The sequence below is a fragment of the Chamaea fasciata genome, unplaced genomic scaffold (assembly GCF_029207755.1).
Source record: "Chamaea fasciata isolate MVZ Bird 193981 ecotype frontalis unplaced genomic scaffold, bChaFas1.0.hap1 SCAF_5, whole genome shotgun sequence".
Classification (NCBI taxonomy): Eukaryota; Metazoa; Chordata; class Aves; order Passeriformes; family Sylviidae; genus Chamaea; species Chamaea fasciata.
In genome coordinates, this window is record NW_027094090.1 from 63,868,867 (window position 1) to 63,886,872 (window position 18,006).

The 18,006-nt window shown below is 46.8% G+C and overlaps 1 protein-coding gene across 3 annotated transcripts; it reads left to right on the forward strand.

Annotated features, from left to right (window-relative positions):
- Positions 1–733: 733 nt before the first annotated feature.
- On the forward strand, positions 734–17,734 carry CYTH4 (cytohesin 4). 3 transcript variants are annotated; one of them, XM_066184062.1, is made up of 13 exons: positions 734–767; positions 6,024–6,106; positions 8,455–8,555; positions 8,822–8,888; positions 11,164–11,282; positions 11,650–11,730; positions 12,361–12,473; positions 13,028–13,176; positions 14,165–14,276; positions 14,693–14,769; positions 15,121–15,192; positions 16,030–16,184; positions 16,513–17,734. In XM_066184062.1, exons 1-13 carry the CDS (start codon positions 749–751, stop codon positions 16,583–16,585), a joined length of 1,221 nt encoding a protein of 406 aa, XP_066040159.1. In that variant the 5' UTR covers positions 734–748; the 3' UTR covers positions 16,586–17,734. The 3 variants fall into 3 exon arrangements, with proteins under 3 accessions (XP_066040159.1, XP_066040157.1, XP_066040158.1); XM_066184060.1 differs by lacking the exons at positions 734–767; positions 6,024–6,106; positions 8,455–8,555; positions 11,650–11,730 and having other exon boundaries at positions 8,825–8,888; XM_066184061.1 differs by lacking the exons at positions 734–767; positions 6,024–6,106; positions 8,455–8,555; positions 8,822–8,888 and having other exon boundaries at positions 11,196–11,282; positions 12,365–12,473.
- Positions 17,735–18,006: the final 272 nt, after the last annotated feature.

Below are 18,006 nucleotides of genomic sequence, written 5' to 3' on the forward strand. Positions count from 1 at the left end.
GAGCAGCACAAATGCCTTCCAAACAGTCCCTGCTAATGCTAGCTCTCTTACCAGCTGGAATATTGCTAAACCTGAGAGAGGACTGCATTTCTTCTTAGTTCGCTCTATCCTTTATTACAAGGTTTCACAAGAAAAACAGTCTGTTCGGGGGGGGGGGGGGGGGGGGGGGGGAAGGAGCAAGACTTAAAGTGACACTGAGCAGTGAGCGAGCCAGAAGAGCCTGACTACTTTATTCTCCCCTCCATCAACCATCCTCCAATTCCGGAGTGTTCATTCCCACCCCAACCTGCTGCAGAATTAACACAGGAAGAATCTCCCCTTTAAAATGAAACCACTTCCCCAATCAGATGGATTTTCTGAATCAAGAACTTCCTTTTTCCCCCTCTCTCCTCTGAGTATCTCAGACAAAAGCCTCTCACCACTCATTTTAGTCTCCTCAAACTGAGATTCCCAAAAAGCTGCTGGGATGGAAATGGATTTGGGTATTTACATTTCAGAAGTAGCCAATGAGCCCCTGTTAGCTCATCGAAACACGCACACGGTTTCCGGCACTGCTACAAGCTTGTGACATGTGATCGGGGCGGAGGATGAGGAGAGGAAGGAGGAGTTACGGGAGAACCCGCCCCGCCCAAAGCTGCTGCGCTCTTGTTCGCTGGCTCCAAGTTGTTTTCAGTTCTGTGAAGCATCTGAACAAGCCGAATACTGGGAGGAGCACCACTTTTGTTGAAAATATATCGTGCTCTTCAGGATGGACCTTTGTCCTGCTGGTAAGACTCAAACATTGTGTGCCTTTTTTGGGATGAGGGCTGTGCACTCAGTTTGATGGAGCAGAGCACACCATGAAATCCCAGCAGCCAGAGTGGATGCTGCGGCTGGTGACTGGAGGAATGACATGCTGGAAGATCCCTGGTGGTACAATTAATTGCTTGTCAGTCTTCAGCATTAGGCATGGGTTTATTTTACTTGTTGTCCTTTCCCATCAGGAGAAGTTTCCCCACTGGTTTGAATGGCTTTTGTGTTGAGAATGTTGCTGCTTTGATTCCTTGGGCTGGTGATGCTGGGCTGAGCTGGGAACTGACTGCTCGGTGCCAATGGTGTATGTGACACCTGGGGTGAGCACTCGTAGGCTTTGGCTGCACTTCATACAACTCTGGCAAGTTCCTCTGTGGTGTTTCCCTACAGATCCCAGAAGCTGGTTTCCCTTTGCAGAGTCTCCCATGCAGTTGAGTATTATGGCCATGTTAGAGGTAAACTATTAGGGTTCTAGAAGCTCCAAGTGATCTACAGGTGGGCCTGCCTGGTCCTGAAATAATCTCAGTGGGAAAATGTGAGTGAAAGGAAATAAACCACATCTGAGGAACTGAGAGAGAACTTAGGTTTTATTTCCTGCTTTGGCAGGTGGTGGATAAAATGGTTGGGATTCAGCAGGGAAAGGCACACCACCAGACTGAACATTTCCAGCTTCTGGCTGAGGAAGCTCTTGAGTGTGTCTGTGCAAAGCCAGCAGAGAGAGCTGAGTGGGAACAGGCTGAACAGAGGAAGAAAAAGAATCACCTTGCAATGTCTCTTCTCGTTCTGACTCTGTCCCCTCAGGCTTTTGTGTATAGGATATGGAGCACAGAGTGAAAGCAAAAAGCAATGCCCAGTTTCAACAACAGTTGTGCACTTTTTAGCTCTGAGGTGTGTAGACAAGGAAAGGGCAAGCTCAAACCACATTCCAGCCTTACTTGCCAGGGAAATTGTGGTACCTGTAAGAGCTGAGTTCTTACCAGCATCTGACTGGTATTGAATGTTGGTGAAAATGGGTCTCTTCTGATCACCCAACCCTCACTACGTGAAAGCAAAAAAGCTGTGGACAAAGCTTCTTCAGGACAAACTGGGCAGGAGGAGGGATAACTCATATTTTGCTATTTATTTTGGAATGTGCCTTCAACAGAAACTGGGGCAGCTTGCTCAGTTCTGGGTAGAGGCAGAGCCTGGAGACAGGCAGTGCCTGAAGAGATGTGCTGGCTCTGGCTGATGTTTTTGCTTAATCCCATCCTGTCATTCCACAGCTGGGTGAGAAGGTGGTTTTATTTGATGCTGAACTCCCTTGGGAGCCAAGGCTGCCACCAGAAACAATTTTCCAGTGATCGCTGAATGCATTTGGAATTTCTCAGTTGTAGCATGATTGTCCTGAAGGTCAGAGGTGCGTGTACACCTGTCTCTGGGGTCACTCCGACCTGGAGACGTGATGGGCCCATTAGGTACACATCTGTTTGCAAGTAAGACTTGATGCCTTGGGGAGCTGCTCTCCCTGCAACGTGCATCCTCTTCCAGCTTCCTTGAGAACCCTCTCAGGACTGTCTGAATGAGGCCACAGAGCTGGTTTGCCAAGCCCTTGAGCTGGATGTGTGAAATATGGAAGAGCAGACTGGTACTGTGGTATCCTGTGCTGCGATGTGTGGGGTTAGAGCTGTAGTCAAAAGTCACAGGAAGCTATCCTGAAGGATGAATATAAGTCGTCACATGTGATAAGGGGCCCAGTAGACGACATAAATTCTTCTTCCCAGCTTTCCCTTGGTAGCTGGAATGTGCAAATTAAACCTGTTGGGATTTATGTTGAATTTCTTCTGACACAAGCTGGCGGAGAACTGTGGAGTGGCTGTAGGAGGGAGACACACATGGCTGGAGGGAATTGAGGACTGAAGGCTTTCTGTCATCTCCCTGCTACTAAACTGGTACCTGGCTGTGGAGGTGGTGGTCTGTGCTGGAGATGACACAGCATCCATATCAAAAAAGAAAAGGAATTCCAGGTGAAATTTTTCTATCAGAGAGCCTCCTTCAGGCACAAGCTGCCCATCAGGCTCCTCTGTTTTTGTGCTGCTGTGGGTGGAGGTGCCCAAACCCTTTAGTAGTGACACTCAAAGCCCTCCATTGCCTTGCAAATGGGCCTGATGAACGTTTGCTGTCCTACCATGAGTGTGTAACACATGGCAGCAGTGGCCCAGATACAATCATTCTTCATAACCTTCCCCTGCTACTTCTGCAGTTCATCCTTCCAGCTCTCCTGGGTGGTCAATTCCCACTTACCTCTGTGCTTCAAAAGCCATCTCCCTATTCCTATAATTTTCCATGGGACTGAAAGCCTTATACTTGGGTGGTGCAGCACAGCCCTTTGCAATGGGAAGTGAAACCAGCAAACACAGAACTCCCTGCTGGCCACACAAGTACCCAGATGTTTGGGTAACTCCGACCTGCTATCTGGATGGGGAGGCTGAAGGCATAAGCCACCAGAACTGGAACTGAAGTCTGTGTCCTGTTTTGAGTGACAGCACTGAAAATACAGTCCTGGTCAGTTCGTGAAGAACTGGCAGGTCTTTCTATCTGGGTCTGCCCTGAGAGTGGGGAAACAACCTCAGGAGCAGGTGTAAGACCCACAAATGTGCTTATGATGCACTTTCCTTTCAAAATTTGCTCTCTGAAAATAAATTCCAAACAACAAGCTAATGCCCTCTCTGGAGAGGGTACTAGCCACTTTTTGTGTGTCTGAACTAGAAAACTTCAGTGTTGGTTGGGCTGACAGCATCTTTCTGAAACCTGTGGGTGGTTTTCTGGTGCATTCTTTATCAGGGTGAAATTTCCCCCTGTGCAGAGAACCCTGACCAGGGCTATGCTTCATCTGTGTCCTGACCTAGTCCTAGAGGGAAGTAGAACTGAGGTGGTACTGAGGACTTTGACAAGGCGTGGACCATTTTCTAAAGCGGTCAAGGACTTAAGCTGTATAAGGAACCTGACAAAAACCCTCTCTGCAGCTCAGTCTAAGTTGCCCTAAGAGTTTGATCCATCCATTTTTTCCCAAACTGTGTCACCCTTTCCTACTTTTTACCCCTTGATTCCTTCCCCTTCTTCATGACTCATTCTTTTTCTCCCATGCCCTCTCCACACACACAGCCCTTCCCACACTTTTCTCATTCTGACAAACTGGGCAGTGGGGAGTTGGGGTTTTCAGATGTTTAGGAGGAAAGGGACTGTGTTATTTACAGCCTTGTTGGGGGTCATGTGGGTGAGATGGTGTCCTTTGGGAGCCTCATGAGTCTTTCAGATGCTTTAGGCTGCTTTAATAGACACAGAATCACTGAAGCAAAGCAACCAGCCCCACCACCGAGTTTGCTGATGGGGTGGGGGAAGGTAAGGTTCCTCAGGGTTGTCCTCCTATGGTGCTTTTGTGGAAAGAAGTACAGGGCAAAAGGTGTTAGTTGTAATTTGTCAAGGATTCACCCCAGTGATTTCACAATAACAAGCCTTGACTGGAATGAGAAAGATACAGCTGGAGAGAGTGAGAGGCCAGCCTGATCTCCTGCAGGTACCACAATTGCAGGATACATAAATTAATCTGAAGGGCCTGGGGACTGCTCAGAGGCACGGGGCTGACATTCAAAGGGAGATCAGCAACCCACCTAACAAGTACCAGAGTCACTGCATGTTTCTGGTTGGTTTTCTTTGTGGTTTCTTTTCATTTGTTTGTTTTTTGTTTGTTAACCTTCCTTACTGCTTTGGTTTTCCCCTCACCTGCAGACTTGGCTGTTGTGAGCTTTTTGATGCCTTTTTGCTTCCCTCTTGACTGGCTTCATCAATCTGTCCACTCCGTGCTGCTCTTCACAAGGGCTGCTTGCAAGGCTGGGAGGGCACGTGGGTCCTTCCCAGCCTGGCTTCATGCTGGCCCCTTTTCCAGTGCTCCCACAGACTCAGCAGCTTCTCCCCAGGGAATGCAATGCTTGAAACCATCAGTAAGAGTGGCAGGAGAGAGACAGCAGCCTGAGAAAAGTAACAGGAACATATTTAACACAAGGAAACCCAACCAGCCAGGAGGATGGAGGAAAGATTAGGGTTGAGGAAGGTGGGTCTTTCTGAGCTGTTGTGGCCATGACAGGAAAGACGCATACTAAGATGGTTGCCCTTGTTGCTTTTCCTTCTGTCTTTTTTTCTTCCACTCATATTTATAGCAGTTGTTTTGCATGTGAGATCCACACTAAGAGAATTTCCAATGCAACTGGTGCTACTTCCCCTTTTTCTGGAAAGACAGGAAGCCCAGGGGATTTTGTCTTGTGATACAGTGGAGCAGGGCATCCAGTGGCTTGACCTGGCTTCCTGGCTTTATCTTGCAGTGTTTAGATGCAACAAGGACCCCGTCTGCAAGTTCACCAGTGAACTCCAGTGCTCTCAGCCTTCTGCAAGCTCTGCTTTTTTCCTGGGGCCTCACCTTCTGCTTTGTCTCCTCTCTAGGGCTGCAGCCTTCTCATTCTCCTTGCTGGTGAGGCTATGTTTCACCTGGATTATAGTTAGCAGCAGCACTGTCACCCCAATTTTTTTAGGTCTTTTATGAATCATATTGTGGTTGCCTTGACTTTGCTGCTATTTGTTTAATTTCCTGTACTTTACAAGGAAGTCTACTCATATCTCTGCATTTTCTGCTATTCACAGAACAACAGACACCCAGAGACATTTCTTCTTCAGCAGGGCTTTCATCCCCCAGATCCTGCCCTCCTACTTGAAAAACCTCAGTTTTCTCTCTTAAGCTATTTCTGACTCTATCTATGGCAGATCAGCTCATGAAGCCAGTGGTTTTCTTGGGGGTTTGGATGTAGATGAAGTATTTAGGTCATAGATTTTCAGTACCTAAAGATGACTGACATAACAGCCACCAGAGAGCATTTAGTGAGACCTCTTCACCATGCGCAGGGTGAGCCGAATTGGCTGAACAGGCAGTGGATGTCTGCAGGGTCAGCTGAGAGGGCTGTGCAGAGCCTCTGGCTGCAATGAGGGGGGGTTATGGTCTGTGCTGCACATTCTGGACTGAGAACCATTTGCAAGGCAAAGGTGAGGTGCAGTGGTTGCAACAGCAGGGAGCACAGATGCTGAAACACAGAAATCAGTTGCTGTGGCATGACCCTAGGAGAAGCTAAGTGCTGAGAGGTTGGGGCAGCTTTTTCCATGATATGTTGGCTCCAGTAGAGTTTTCACAGGAATCTTCATTCTTTCAGAATCAACTGGCTTGAGTGGGGCTGAAGAGGCTGAAATAGAGAAAATCAGGAAGCACAAACAGGAGCTTTTGGATGACATTAAGGTAAGGACCATCCTGTCCCTTGTGCCTGCCTAGCCTTCTCAAATCTGCCTTCACCAAGGAGCATCTTTGCATAGCAGTCCAGGCCATGCAGAAGTGCTCTTGCACAGGAGGCATTTTCTCTGTCGTGATCCAACTTCAGTTTTAAACTTCAGGCTGCCCTGGCCTGTTTGCCACCTGGTTACATCCAGCCTGTGGTACTCTGTGCTTCGGGAATCATCAGCTGCCCTAATGGCATATTTGAAAAAGGCTGGTCAGATTATGAGCAGTGATGAGCTGGGATTGCATATTTAGGATTAAAGAAATGTCGTCATTCAGTCATACTGGCAGGCATCTGGCTCAGCATTTATGATTCTTTTTAATTACTGATTACCTGCTAATGGCATATCAGTCCTAGTTACCTGCAGCATCCCCCTGTGTTCATCAAACTTTTGTTTGCTTTGTGGACCTCTAACAAGTTCTCCGTGAAGGATCCTGTCTCTTTGAAGAGGTCTCAGGGCAGGACCTTCCACACAAGTTTTTGTGGCTGAACTTGCTTTTCTCTTTTTTTTTTTTTTTTAGCAGACTCAGCCATTTCTCCAGTGGCTCCTAAAATGTCTGAAAGTAACAGATTCAAATTCAGTCACTAAGACTGTGCCACAGTCTTGCATGGTGCTGTGCCCTTTCTATTCTATTCTGCCTCCACCATGAAATGTGGTTTCCCATTTGAGAGCTTATAGCACTGAATCGTTGGACTTGGACAGATTTTTCCACAACATGAAGCTGGCCAGATGCCTAGGGAATAGCTGCAATGTTTCCTGGCATAGAGTAAAGCATTAAGCCAAACTACATATTACTTCTTAGACTTCCAGATCTCCTCTCTCTGCTGCAAACCAGAATGGTCTCTTGTCCCCCCTGGAAAAACAGATTAGGAATGTATGTGCCTGGGATTTGCCTGTGTGTGGTTTGTCTCTCTTCAGTTTTCAGAACAGGCGATGGGCACTGTAAGAGCAGGATACTTGAACAGGAGTTCATTTTTTTGCCCTCTGTAGACAGAGAAAGGTTGCTATACTGCACAAACCCATGCTTTAAAACCCAAAGCCATAAAGCAATGGGGTACGCAATGTCTGGTGAAGCAGAGTGAGTTTAGGGGGAAAGAGTGCCTTAGAACAAGAGACATTTTCCCCAGGGGATTTTTTTCAGAATTTATCTATCAGTACCCTTAAACACAAAGACCTGGGGGCATATCTGGGGAAAGGGGGAGGGAGAAGAAAAGAGGATGGGTCTTGACTTGCCAGTAACACTGCCAAAAGATAGCAGTGAATAAAATAACAAAATTGATAATCATTTGAAGGTCACGAGCTGAGATCATGGCTCTGTTACATTTGTGCAACACTTAAAATTTAGTAAGGAACACTCACAGCTCTGGGGACCAATGAAGCACAACAGAAGGTAGCCAGAGCAAAACTGAAACCCAGAAGGTCTTTTAAATTATGGCATATTGCAGAAATTCAGTTTCTCTATCTGATTATGTGCTCCATCCAGATCCTCAGTCCTTGATGAGAAAGGATCTGTCATAAAATAACCCTTCTTGCCCTGCCTGTTTTGGTTGGTATGGGGAAGAATTTGGGTGATTCCTGGAAGAGATCTATGATGCACTTTGGCTTTGAGGTAGAACATAACTGCAGGATGGAAGCAAGGAGATATAGACACCTTCATTTCCATGGTAACACACAATATCCAGCCAAGGCAGCCATGGTCTGTCTTGAACCTAAAGGAAAGTGAATTCCACAATTGATTTTTTAAAATCTGGCAGTAACTACTTTACCTTTACTCCTCCTCTCTTTTTTCTCCACCTGAAGAGTTATCTGCTCAGTGGTATTTAAATGACAGATACATGAAAAATTCTGTGTTTCACAATACAGCCACTTCATGGGTTCATATTGATCTCACAGTTACTAGTTCCACTTCTTCGTTCCTGAATGTGTAGTAGGGCTACGCAAAATAAAAGCTCAAAAGAAATGGGCACAGTGGAAGGATTCTTGTATCTGACATTGTTTGAGGAACTGAAATCAACAGTGGGGTGAGTTCTCTGACACTCTCCACATTGATTAAGCTTGATTTTTCCAATCTTGATTGACAATAGGCATGAGAACATCCTTCTGTCTCTCTTTCCAGTTGTTTTCATCTGGAATCCAGCAGGGTCATTCCAGGGCAGTGCCCATTTCATAGGCATCGTTGGCTGGTCATGACCACCTGACCTGTCCTTTTCCTATGACTGAGGGAAGAAGTAAGACATGTTCTTATGCTTCCTTACAGTGTCTGCTCTTTTTCCCTCCATTGCCTTCATCTTCCTGAGATTTCTTTTGCAGAAGCTGAAGGAGGAGATTGCTGAGGTGTTTGCAGAGATTGAATGTTTCCAACATGCAGAGGAGAAACAAGAGGCAGACAATAATCCTGGAGAGCAGACCAGGCAAGTGGAATGAGTATTCCTTTGCTTACGAAGTCTCTCTTTTTAAGTTGAGAAAACAAAAACACTGTTAGGATTTGGTTCACAGCAAGGGCAGGGAAATGAGGCCAGGAGGGAAATGGGCAGGGAAATGAAGCCCTTCTATCCTCCTAGATTTCTCATTATTCCTGGATAGTCAGACAACTGTCCTTGAGATATCTCACCTTGTGAATGAAATGACATGGTCCTTTATTCTAAAATTGACTTTTCCTTCTTTTTTGTGTTTGCAGCAAGCTGTCACAGACAGATAAAATTCTGTCCCTGGGCCGGAAGAAATTCAACATGGATCCTGAAAAGGTAGGATTTGTTAATTTCACCAGTGAGGATAAAGCTAGGAGGAAGAGCCTCTGCTGGCTGCTCTTCAGTTGCAGCCACTGATATCAAAGGAACTATGGCCGGGGACTGTGGGGATGGATTCCTACCTCACTAAGGCCCCTGATGGGAGCAGCCTCCACCCTGCCCCTGACTGAGGTCTTCTGATGTGACCAAGCTGTGTTGCCTCCTCCTATCATGGGCTTAGAGGCCACGCCACACGATTCAACCCCAACCTAAGAGAAGTAAAGGGAGAATGGTTTAACACTGCCAGCATGCCGTGGGAACCAAATTTCCTTCAGCACAGCCCTTCTTGACTGTGAGAGGCTAGGAGCTTGTTAAATGTGATAGAGGAGGATGAACTTAGAAAAAGGTGATAAGTTTTGAGAGTGTGTCAGGTTCCTTGGCTCATTGAGAACAGAAGAGGACAGAAGGCCCCTGTCATTTTGGAAGCAGTTTTGGTTGAATTGTGGAGTAAACATAGCTTTTCCACTTTCTGGGGCTCTGACCAGTGGTGTCAAGACTCCACAGCCTTCAGCCCTCTTCAGAAAGCTCTAAAACCATCATGATTAAGTAGAGAAGATGTGAGGCAGTTCTCTCTTCCTTCCTCCTCACTGGCAGAGCACTTTTTGAGCTCTTCAAGGTAAACCACAATCTGTGGTCAAACGATAGCTGATCATCAGCTAACATCTTGGGTGGCTGCTGCTCTGCATGACAGCTTTTCATGCCTCTCCTGTGCCCTGCAGAGAGCATCAAAATGCCTTCCCCAGTGCTCACACCCCAGCTTTCCAGTCCCCTGGGCATCCATGTGCCAGTGGGAGCTATCTCAGAGCAGTGATAATCAGTATTACAGGCTGTGTGAGAGTTGGTTTTATTTTGCTTTTCTGTCTGACCTTGGTTTGAAGCCCCTGAGACATCTTTCTCTGCCATGCTGTGCAGGAATACCCAAACTAATTCTAAGCCCAAACCAGTTTAGCTTTATGAGTTCAATGCCAATCAGACTGGTCAAAATGTTGTATACTCTGTGCCTGTATTATGCAGGTCTCTGATTATTGCCTCCCTCTTGCTACCTGCTATAGAGTGGGAGGTGCTGCAATGCAAGGAAATTTCTTTGCCCCTCCTTTCTAAGGTTAAACTCCACCCATGCAATGCTGATACTTATAAATGTGTTCCTATATCCAAGATCGCATGGAAAGTTCCTGAGGATAGCGGAGGTAAGCAATAGGAATCTGGCTGATAAAAATCTTTGGGGAGAAACATTTTTTTCTGGAAAATGGGACCCCATCATCACTGCAATGCTTTTCAAAATTAAATTGATCTTACTGAAAATCCATCGTGGGAAAAAGAAATGAAAATAGAGTGGAAAAAAATCTCACAAAAATTTCAATTTCTTCTTTTAAAACTGCTTTTTCTTTGGGGCATTTTAAAAATAGTTTCATGTATATTGCAAGGGAAAGTGAAATGATTCTATTGAAGTAGAACATTTTGATGGATCTAAAACAATTTTCATTCCTTTATTGTATATTGCAAGGAGAATTGCAATGTGGTTTGGAGAACTGTAGCATTATTAGATACTGTCAAGAATCTTTTGAAAAAAGCCTCAGCTTTTTCTCTGGCTTTAAAAATCATGACATTTTCTCTAAAATAGGATGTTGACTCTTTGCACAACCCAACTCACAACCTCTGTATTCCTTAAAAAGCATATTCCAGCCTTATTGCCTAGGAGGGATGAAGCTGAAAAGATTTCAGACTTCTCTGTTCTGTGGCATAGAAGAAAAATCTAAGAAAAAATTGTTTCAAGTTGTCTCAAGCCCATATTTTTGTCTGAGTACATTTTTTTATTATGCCTTTTTTTAAACAAACAATTTTTCTTTTAAGTTAAGTTAATTTATATTAAAAAGACATTTAGGAACAGAGCACTATGACATTTTGATTGAAAATATTAAAATTTATTATTTTGACTTTTTCTTTTTGGACTTTAAATCTACATTGCCCTATTTTGTTTGTTTGAGTTTCCATCCCAGTGAAACATTTAGCCAAATCTAGGGATTAAATGAAAATGGGACTAACAACTCATAGTGGATGAAGAGGGATTGAATAATAATGAGAATGTGGCTGTTGTCTCCCATGAAGGGGCTGGGGAATAATAGAGGAGCAAATCCATCAAAGCTAAGGAAGGCTGATATCAGAATGTTGGCATCCTACTTCCTTATTAGACCACAGAGCTGTTTTATTTCTCTGTCTTGTTTCTCCTTCCCAGGGGATCCAGTACCTGATCGAGCACCAGGTATTGTCCTCAGACCTGCAGGAGATTGCCAGATTCCTCCACAAGGGTGAAGGCCTGAACAAGACAGCCATTGGAGATTACCTGGGTGGGAGGTGAGCAACCCAGGATGAGGAGACCCCTTGGAGGCCCTCTCCTGCCTGGCCCCTCTGAACTACCATTTTGGATGACCTGTGGCAGACCTCATCCAGGTGCCAAGACTGAACATATCTTCATCTACAGTGGGCTGGGTGAGCAGGACATCCCTGGGAGGGTCTTCGAAGTGTGACTAAGGCTGGCTGTATAGGCTGCCTTTTCTTGTGCCTGTAATGGGATCAGTCATCCCAGACTGGCATGTGCACCTTGGCTGCTTCTTGGTAGTGAGACAGGGGTGGAGCCAGGTGTGTGTTGTCACACCAAGGGACATCCAGAATGAGCAAGGTCAAAGCACTCTTCTGACCTTTTCCCTCCATCCTCTCCCAGGGACCCCACAAACATTCAGATCCTCCAGGCCTTTGTGGCATGTCACGAGTTTGCCAACCTCAACCTGGTGCAGGCACTGAGGTGAGTGAGTGTGCCTGGTTCAGGGGACAGTGCTGGGACATGCTCAGCCACTGAGTCTTACCAGCCAAGAAGGTCAGGAGGCCCTCTTGGGCTGAAATGGGAGTTTCTCAAGGCCCTGCTGTGTGTGTTGGCTCCAGGGCTGTTACTCTGTGAGGTGTCAACAGTTGCTCAGGTCCCTTGATTGGATTTCCCACGTGCAGAAAAGTGGGTCAGTGTGATTTCAGTGTCTGGGGGGATGAAAAAAGTTATTTTTGGCAGCAAGAAATATCTATCCTCAGTGCCTGTTAGGTAAATAAAAAAGTGGCTCTGTTTTAGGGCACCTTGTTATATTACAGGCTGCCCCCTGGCAGGACTCTTACTCCTGAGGTCTCTGCTGCCTTGCAGGGCTCTCATTAGGGAAGCAGAGCTGTGGTTTCTGGGAGGCTCAGTTCTGCTTCCTGTGTTTAGGGTGTTTGAGGCTGATGTATCCAGGCAATTTCTAGAGAGGAGCAGAGCTCCTACTCCATGCCCTGTGTTGTCTCCCCATTGTGATGGGATGACTTATCTTCAGGGTGTTCCATGGGTTGAGGGGAGGCATCAATGTGCCCTGGACACTATGTGACTGATGCTCTGACACTCTGCTCCTGACAGACAGTTCCTCTGGAGCTTCCGTCTGCCTGGGGAGGCGCAGAAGATTGATCGGATGATGGAGGCCTTTGCCAACTGGTACTGCAAGTGTAACCCAGGAGTGTTCCAGTCCACAGGTAGTTATGGGGAGAAGGCCATTAAAACTGAGCTATGCTCTTTGCTAGGGAGAGGAGCCTTCCTTTTCCATTCACAAAGCACAGGCAGCATCACTTGGAAGTGTGTTTCCCCTTACGCTAAAGGAAGCAGCCCAGTTCCTGTGAAGCTTTTCAATAAACTGAGCATCTGCAGTCCTCCTTTTGCTACTGTGCTCCAGGCCCTCCTGATGGGCAGCAGACTGGGGAAGGGCTCCCAGCCTCACATGAGGTATTACCACATCACAGCAGGGATAGCACTGACAGATGTAGATCTGCAGAAACTTTCCTGCTGGCAGAGCCATTATTAGATTGCATCTGCCCAACTTGCCCCATTATCCTGAGGGCATGGAATCACTTCCATCATAGGAAATCAACTGTGCCCCTCTTTCTCCTAGCAGAGGGAACATCTCCCTTCTTCTCCTACAAGTGAGAGGATGACTCTTCTTCAGTGTCTAGAAACCAAGCCACCTGTGGTGTGGATTGATCTGCCCTCTAAGACAAGTGCAACCCATCCTGACTTTCTTTCTCATTGCTAGATACCTGTTATGTACTCTCCTTCTCTATCATCATGCTTAACACCAGCCTGCACAACCCCAATGTGAAAGACAAACCCCACTTTGAAAGGTTTGTATCCATCAACAGAGGCATTGACAATGGAGGGGACCTGCCAGAAGTGCTTTTAAAGGTAAGAAGAATTCCCCTTTAGTCATCCCCTGGGGTCCACTGAGAAGCAAAGGTGAAGAGACAGGGGATGCATCCATTAGCAAAGCTGCAGCTGGCATTTTCCCAAAGGCTGGGACCTGCCTTGTGAGTTAAGGTAGAGGTGGGCAGCCTGCCTACATGTGTCTGCCTTTACCCAAGCAGCCTGGGCAGAATAACTTCTGCCTTGTGTTAAAGGGGCTGCCTACATCCTACATCTGGGTTTGCTGAGCAGCATCCCCTCAGGGTAGAGGCTTTAGATCCTTCTCCAGAGCATCATTTCATTCAGGCAATTTGAGGAAAGTTGCAGGAGCCTGTAGTCTCTTCTTTTTTTTCCCCTTGGCTTGGGATTTGTGTAATAAATCATGGCAAATACAATGATGTGAACAACATTTCAGTATCCTTTAAAAGCCAGTTACCTGCCTCCATGTCACTCTGCTGTTATGAATGCCATCCTTTGCACCCCTCCGAGCCAAAGTTTGGCTCTGAAATGTGCCTCCTTGTGGCCATGTAGCTCTGGGTGCTGGTCTCCACATTCCACTTCCCGGCAGCATTTGGCGCCACCAACCCAGGGTCTAAATGGGGCTGCATCTCTGGCGCGTTGAGTCCCATCCTAGTGCCTTAAAACTACCCACAGCAGCACTTGTGACATGCTGGGTTTGGTCACTGCAGCGTGTCTTGCTATGCAAACACCATTTTGTGGCTGTGGTTTTCGAAACTGAGACTCATTTTATGATGCAAGATGCAGAAGAGAGCTGGTGACCCCCCTGGAGACCCTGTGAGGTGCAGACTGTTTTACCCCCAGTGCTCATTGTGTGCTCTCCTGCCCTTCACTCAGTTTCCCTTGTAAAAACAGAGTGATGGACCAGATGGACCTGGGATAGTTGTGTACAAGCTTTGTCAGAAATCAATCTTTCTTTCTCTCTCTCTCTCTCTCTTTCTCTCTCTCCTTCCCCACCAATGCTGTGGGGCAGAATCTGTTTGAGAGCATAAAGAACGAGCCATTCTCCATACCAGAGGATGATGGCAATGACCTCACCCACACTTTCTTCAACCCTAACCGTGAAGGCTGGCTGCTGAAGCTAGGTGAGGGGGTGGACTCCCCTAGCTCCTCTGACCTCCCCGTTTGCCTGCCTCCCACCACAAATCTTCCCCGGGAACCTACTGTCATCTCTGCATCCTTTGCTCCTGTCTGCTGCTGTGGGCTGAGGCTGACACCTGCTGTTGAAACCAGCTGCCTGCTCCCTCATCCCAGCTCCTGCAGGCTCTGTCTGCTCAAAAAGGGGCTCAGAAACATATCCCTCACCATTCCCAGCCCCATCAGAGCAAAATTTGCTCCGTGTGTGTCTGTCACAAGGCATCATGTCAGTGGTAATGCAGTGTCTCCTTGGGGCTCACCTACAGGGAGAGCTGGGAGGGTGTGACTGTGTGTGCATGTCTGGAACTTGGGGGAAGGCCAGAAAAATGTGTGACTAATGGCTTCTGAACCTCACTGCCTTTAGGAGGACGTGTGAAAACCTGGAAACGCCGTTGGTTCATTCTGACTGATAACTGCCTGTATTACTTCGAATTCACCACGGTAAAGGCTTAACTCATGGTTGGGAAACTGTCCTGGGTGGTTATGGAGGAGCAGAGGGTAGGGGGCAAGTCTCCCCCTTTTATCCTGTGCTCCCAGACTGATCTCACACCTCCACTCTCTCCTGTGCTGTTTCCTCATCTCCTGTCTGGAGGAGCAGAGAGGCTGGACACTTCAGCTGTGGTCTCCTCTTGACTTAACTTCCCATTATGTCAATGGAAGGGGTCTCCCGAGGCATTACTCTGCCCTTGTCACCTCCACAAAGGCCTATACTGGGGAAATCAGAGAGGTTCTAAACAGTGGCATAGATTGGGGGAGCATGTTGGGTGTTAATTCATGTTTCCCTGCCTTCAGGATAAAGAGCCTTTGGGCATTATCCCCTTGGAGAACCTATCAGTCCGGAAGGTGGATGATCCCAAAAAGCCAGTAAGTGTCCACTGGTTTGCAGTCTGCCAACACAGGCTATCAGATGGTTGGAGGGAAGAGAAGATGCACACAAATTACTCCTACTCTACACAAATTGCTCCTACTCTACTTGCTTCTCAGAGGGAAGGTGCCATTGCAATTCCTTGTGCCCCCACATAAAGATGACTGTGTTTTTAATTTACGTTTTCGGTGTGAGTAGAGAGCTGTCCTTTGGCTGACTGTATTGCATGTTTTCCCATGTATACATATGTGTAGGGGGGGGCAGAGATTAATGCACACAGCTAACTTCCTACTCATTTTGCACCAGGAGATGTGGGTTTAATTTCCCTCCTTGGGACTCTCCATAACAAGTTACAGCACATGTAGACCAAACAGAACTGTTGGTGTTAGGGAACTTGCCCAGGAAATGACACATTTCTTCTGTGTGTCTTTTGCGGATACCCACTCTTCGATGTGTCATGGCTCTGGGAAAACTGCCTTCTATCTGTGTGGTGGCAGGCAGAAAAGAGGATGTTGCATCATATTAAAAGGGGGAGGGATTTTCATGAGTGGAGCGGAGTGACAGATCCTAGAAGGTGTTTTGATAAGTGTTGATGCTCCATCTCTCCATAAAGTCGGTTTTAGTGTCCAGTCCTCCAGGAGGAGTCTGTTTATCTAAGAAGGAAGGTCATCTAACTCATAGGGAAATTTTTGGGGTGGGGAAAGATAACGTCTGTTACACTTTGAAGACTCCTTCCCACTGGAAGCTCTCTGAGCCTGTTACCTGTGGTTGAAGGCAGCAGTCTCCTTGGTCCCCCTGTCTTATCCCACTGCTCCATTTTGTTTCCTTTCTGACAGAACTGCTTTGAACTCTTCAATCCCAACTGCAAAGGGCAGAAGATCAAAGCCTGCAAAACAGATGGGGATGGGAAGGTGGTTGAAGGCAAGCATCAGTCCTACAAGATCTCAGCAGCCACTCCAGCAGAGCGTGATGAGTGGATTGAGGCAATACGGTGAGAAGAACTTGAAGCTCAAGTTGCCTTTTTTCAGCCCCAGGGACAAATGGCCACAAAGTTTATTTGGTTATCTTTTATCAGAGCTTGAAAAGGGGGGTGGAAAGAAATGTTTGCAGTCTAACAGCTATGGTACCCCTTGACTTTAAAGAGTTTCAAGGTCCCTTCTGGAGAATTTCTAGCTACAGCTAAATTCTGTGCTGTGAGTCTGCAGATCTCCAGACCTACATTTTGATAAGTGGTCTCTCTGTGCTAGTCTAGTTAGGTTGTCTGTGCTGCTCTCCATCATTAAATATCTTACTTTTGCTCCCATTTCCTCTAATTCCAGGACCAGCATCACACAGGATCCTTTCTATGATTTGGTCTCTGCCCGTAAGAAAAAGATTGCCAGCAAAAACTGAACCATGACCTGGTCACTGGCATCAGAAAGGTGTAGGTTATTGGACAGCTTCCCTCTCACACTGGGCTCTTCCAGTGAAGAAATTTGGGAGCTTTGGTTCCCTCTGCCTCCCACTTGGCAGGCAGATGACTGACAGGACAACTTGGCCTCTTTGCTTCTTGCCCTTCCAAACTGAAGGCAGAGGCACAGGGTGCAATCCACTGAGGACTGTCAGAACTGTGGGCATGGGGTTGCCCATGTCCAAACATAAAGAAAGGCTCAACAGCAACCGGCCTTTGGGTTCTCCCAAGTAGCCCCAGACATGTGAGACAGGATCTGCAAGGAGACAGGAATGTCTGCACAGTGTCTCTAGCCCCTCTTGTTATCACAGTAGGCAAGGGTATTTTTCTGTGAGGGACCATGCAGGTTCTCTTGGAGCAGCTGAGCATGGTCCAGTCAGTTGCAGAGCAGAAAGGCCCCAGTGGTTTCTCTTCCATGAACAGATGTGTAGTGGTTGGGGGGTGGAGGCCACCAATATTTAGAAACTTACTGTGAAAACAGAGGTCAAGGTAAGATAAAAAGCCCTCAGTTAAGAAGAAATCTCTCTCCCCCTTCCTAAAGCCTGTTGTGAGGACTGTAATCCTGGGAAGTCCCCGCTCTGTAACTGAGTCATGGATTTTAAAAAATTAAGGATATTGGATCTTCATTCAGCGTAAGGACTAAATGGGCATAGAGATGCTGTAGTACCAGCAGCTCTGGGTGTTTTGTCTCTCCTTTTTGAGACTCATGGACCACCACAGGGAAGAAACCCAAACACTAGCTCTCCTTCTGGGTGATGGCTCCCTAACAAAGGGTTTCCCAAACACAAGGTTTCTTCCCTAAGGAGGGGAAGAAACCCAAACACTATCTCTCCTTCTGGATGATGGCTCCCCAACAAAGGTTGGTTGCTTGAGCAGCTCAGAGGCGTGGGTTTTGTATCTGAAAGTTATGCAGTCAGATGGCATGAAAAAATGGAGGTACATACATCTCCCCGCCAGCACACACACACACACACACACACACACACAGAGGCATTAATTCCCATCTTCATACAATGGTATCATCTGGAGTCTGGTATCATCTTGTCTCCTGTGTAAAGAGAGAAATAAAAGTGCTTAAAACAAGCCCAAAACTCAGGGTAATGTGATCATTTTGATGATAAAGTCAGAGGATGTGAGATAAGAGTATCATGTTCCTGTGCCCAGCAGAGCAGCTTGAGCACCGCTGCAGTCTCTTGGCTTTTTCCTTCCTGCAGAGGGCTGTATCTACCAGGCAATCTGCAGCAAGGCCAGCACAGCCCGATTATTCATTCCAGTTCTTTTCACCCAAGCCACAGGAATGCTGAATTAATTTCAAGAGGCAGGGAGTGTGTCTCAGAGTTGAAGCACGCGCTCACCCTGGAGA

Excerpts from the sequence above, each read along its gene's own strand:
- CYTH4 (XM_066184062.1), top strand. Across the intron at positions 15,193-16,029 it reads TGGATGATCCCAAAAAGCCA|AACTGCTTTGAACTCTTCAA; the intron begins GTAAGTGTCCAC and ends CCTTTCTGACAG. Across the intron at positions 16,185-16,512 it reads GAGTGGATTGAGGCAATACG|GACCAGCATCACACAGGATC; the intron begins GTGAGAAGAACT and ends CTCTAATTCCAG.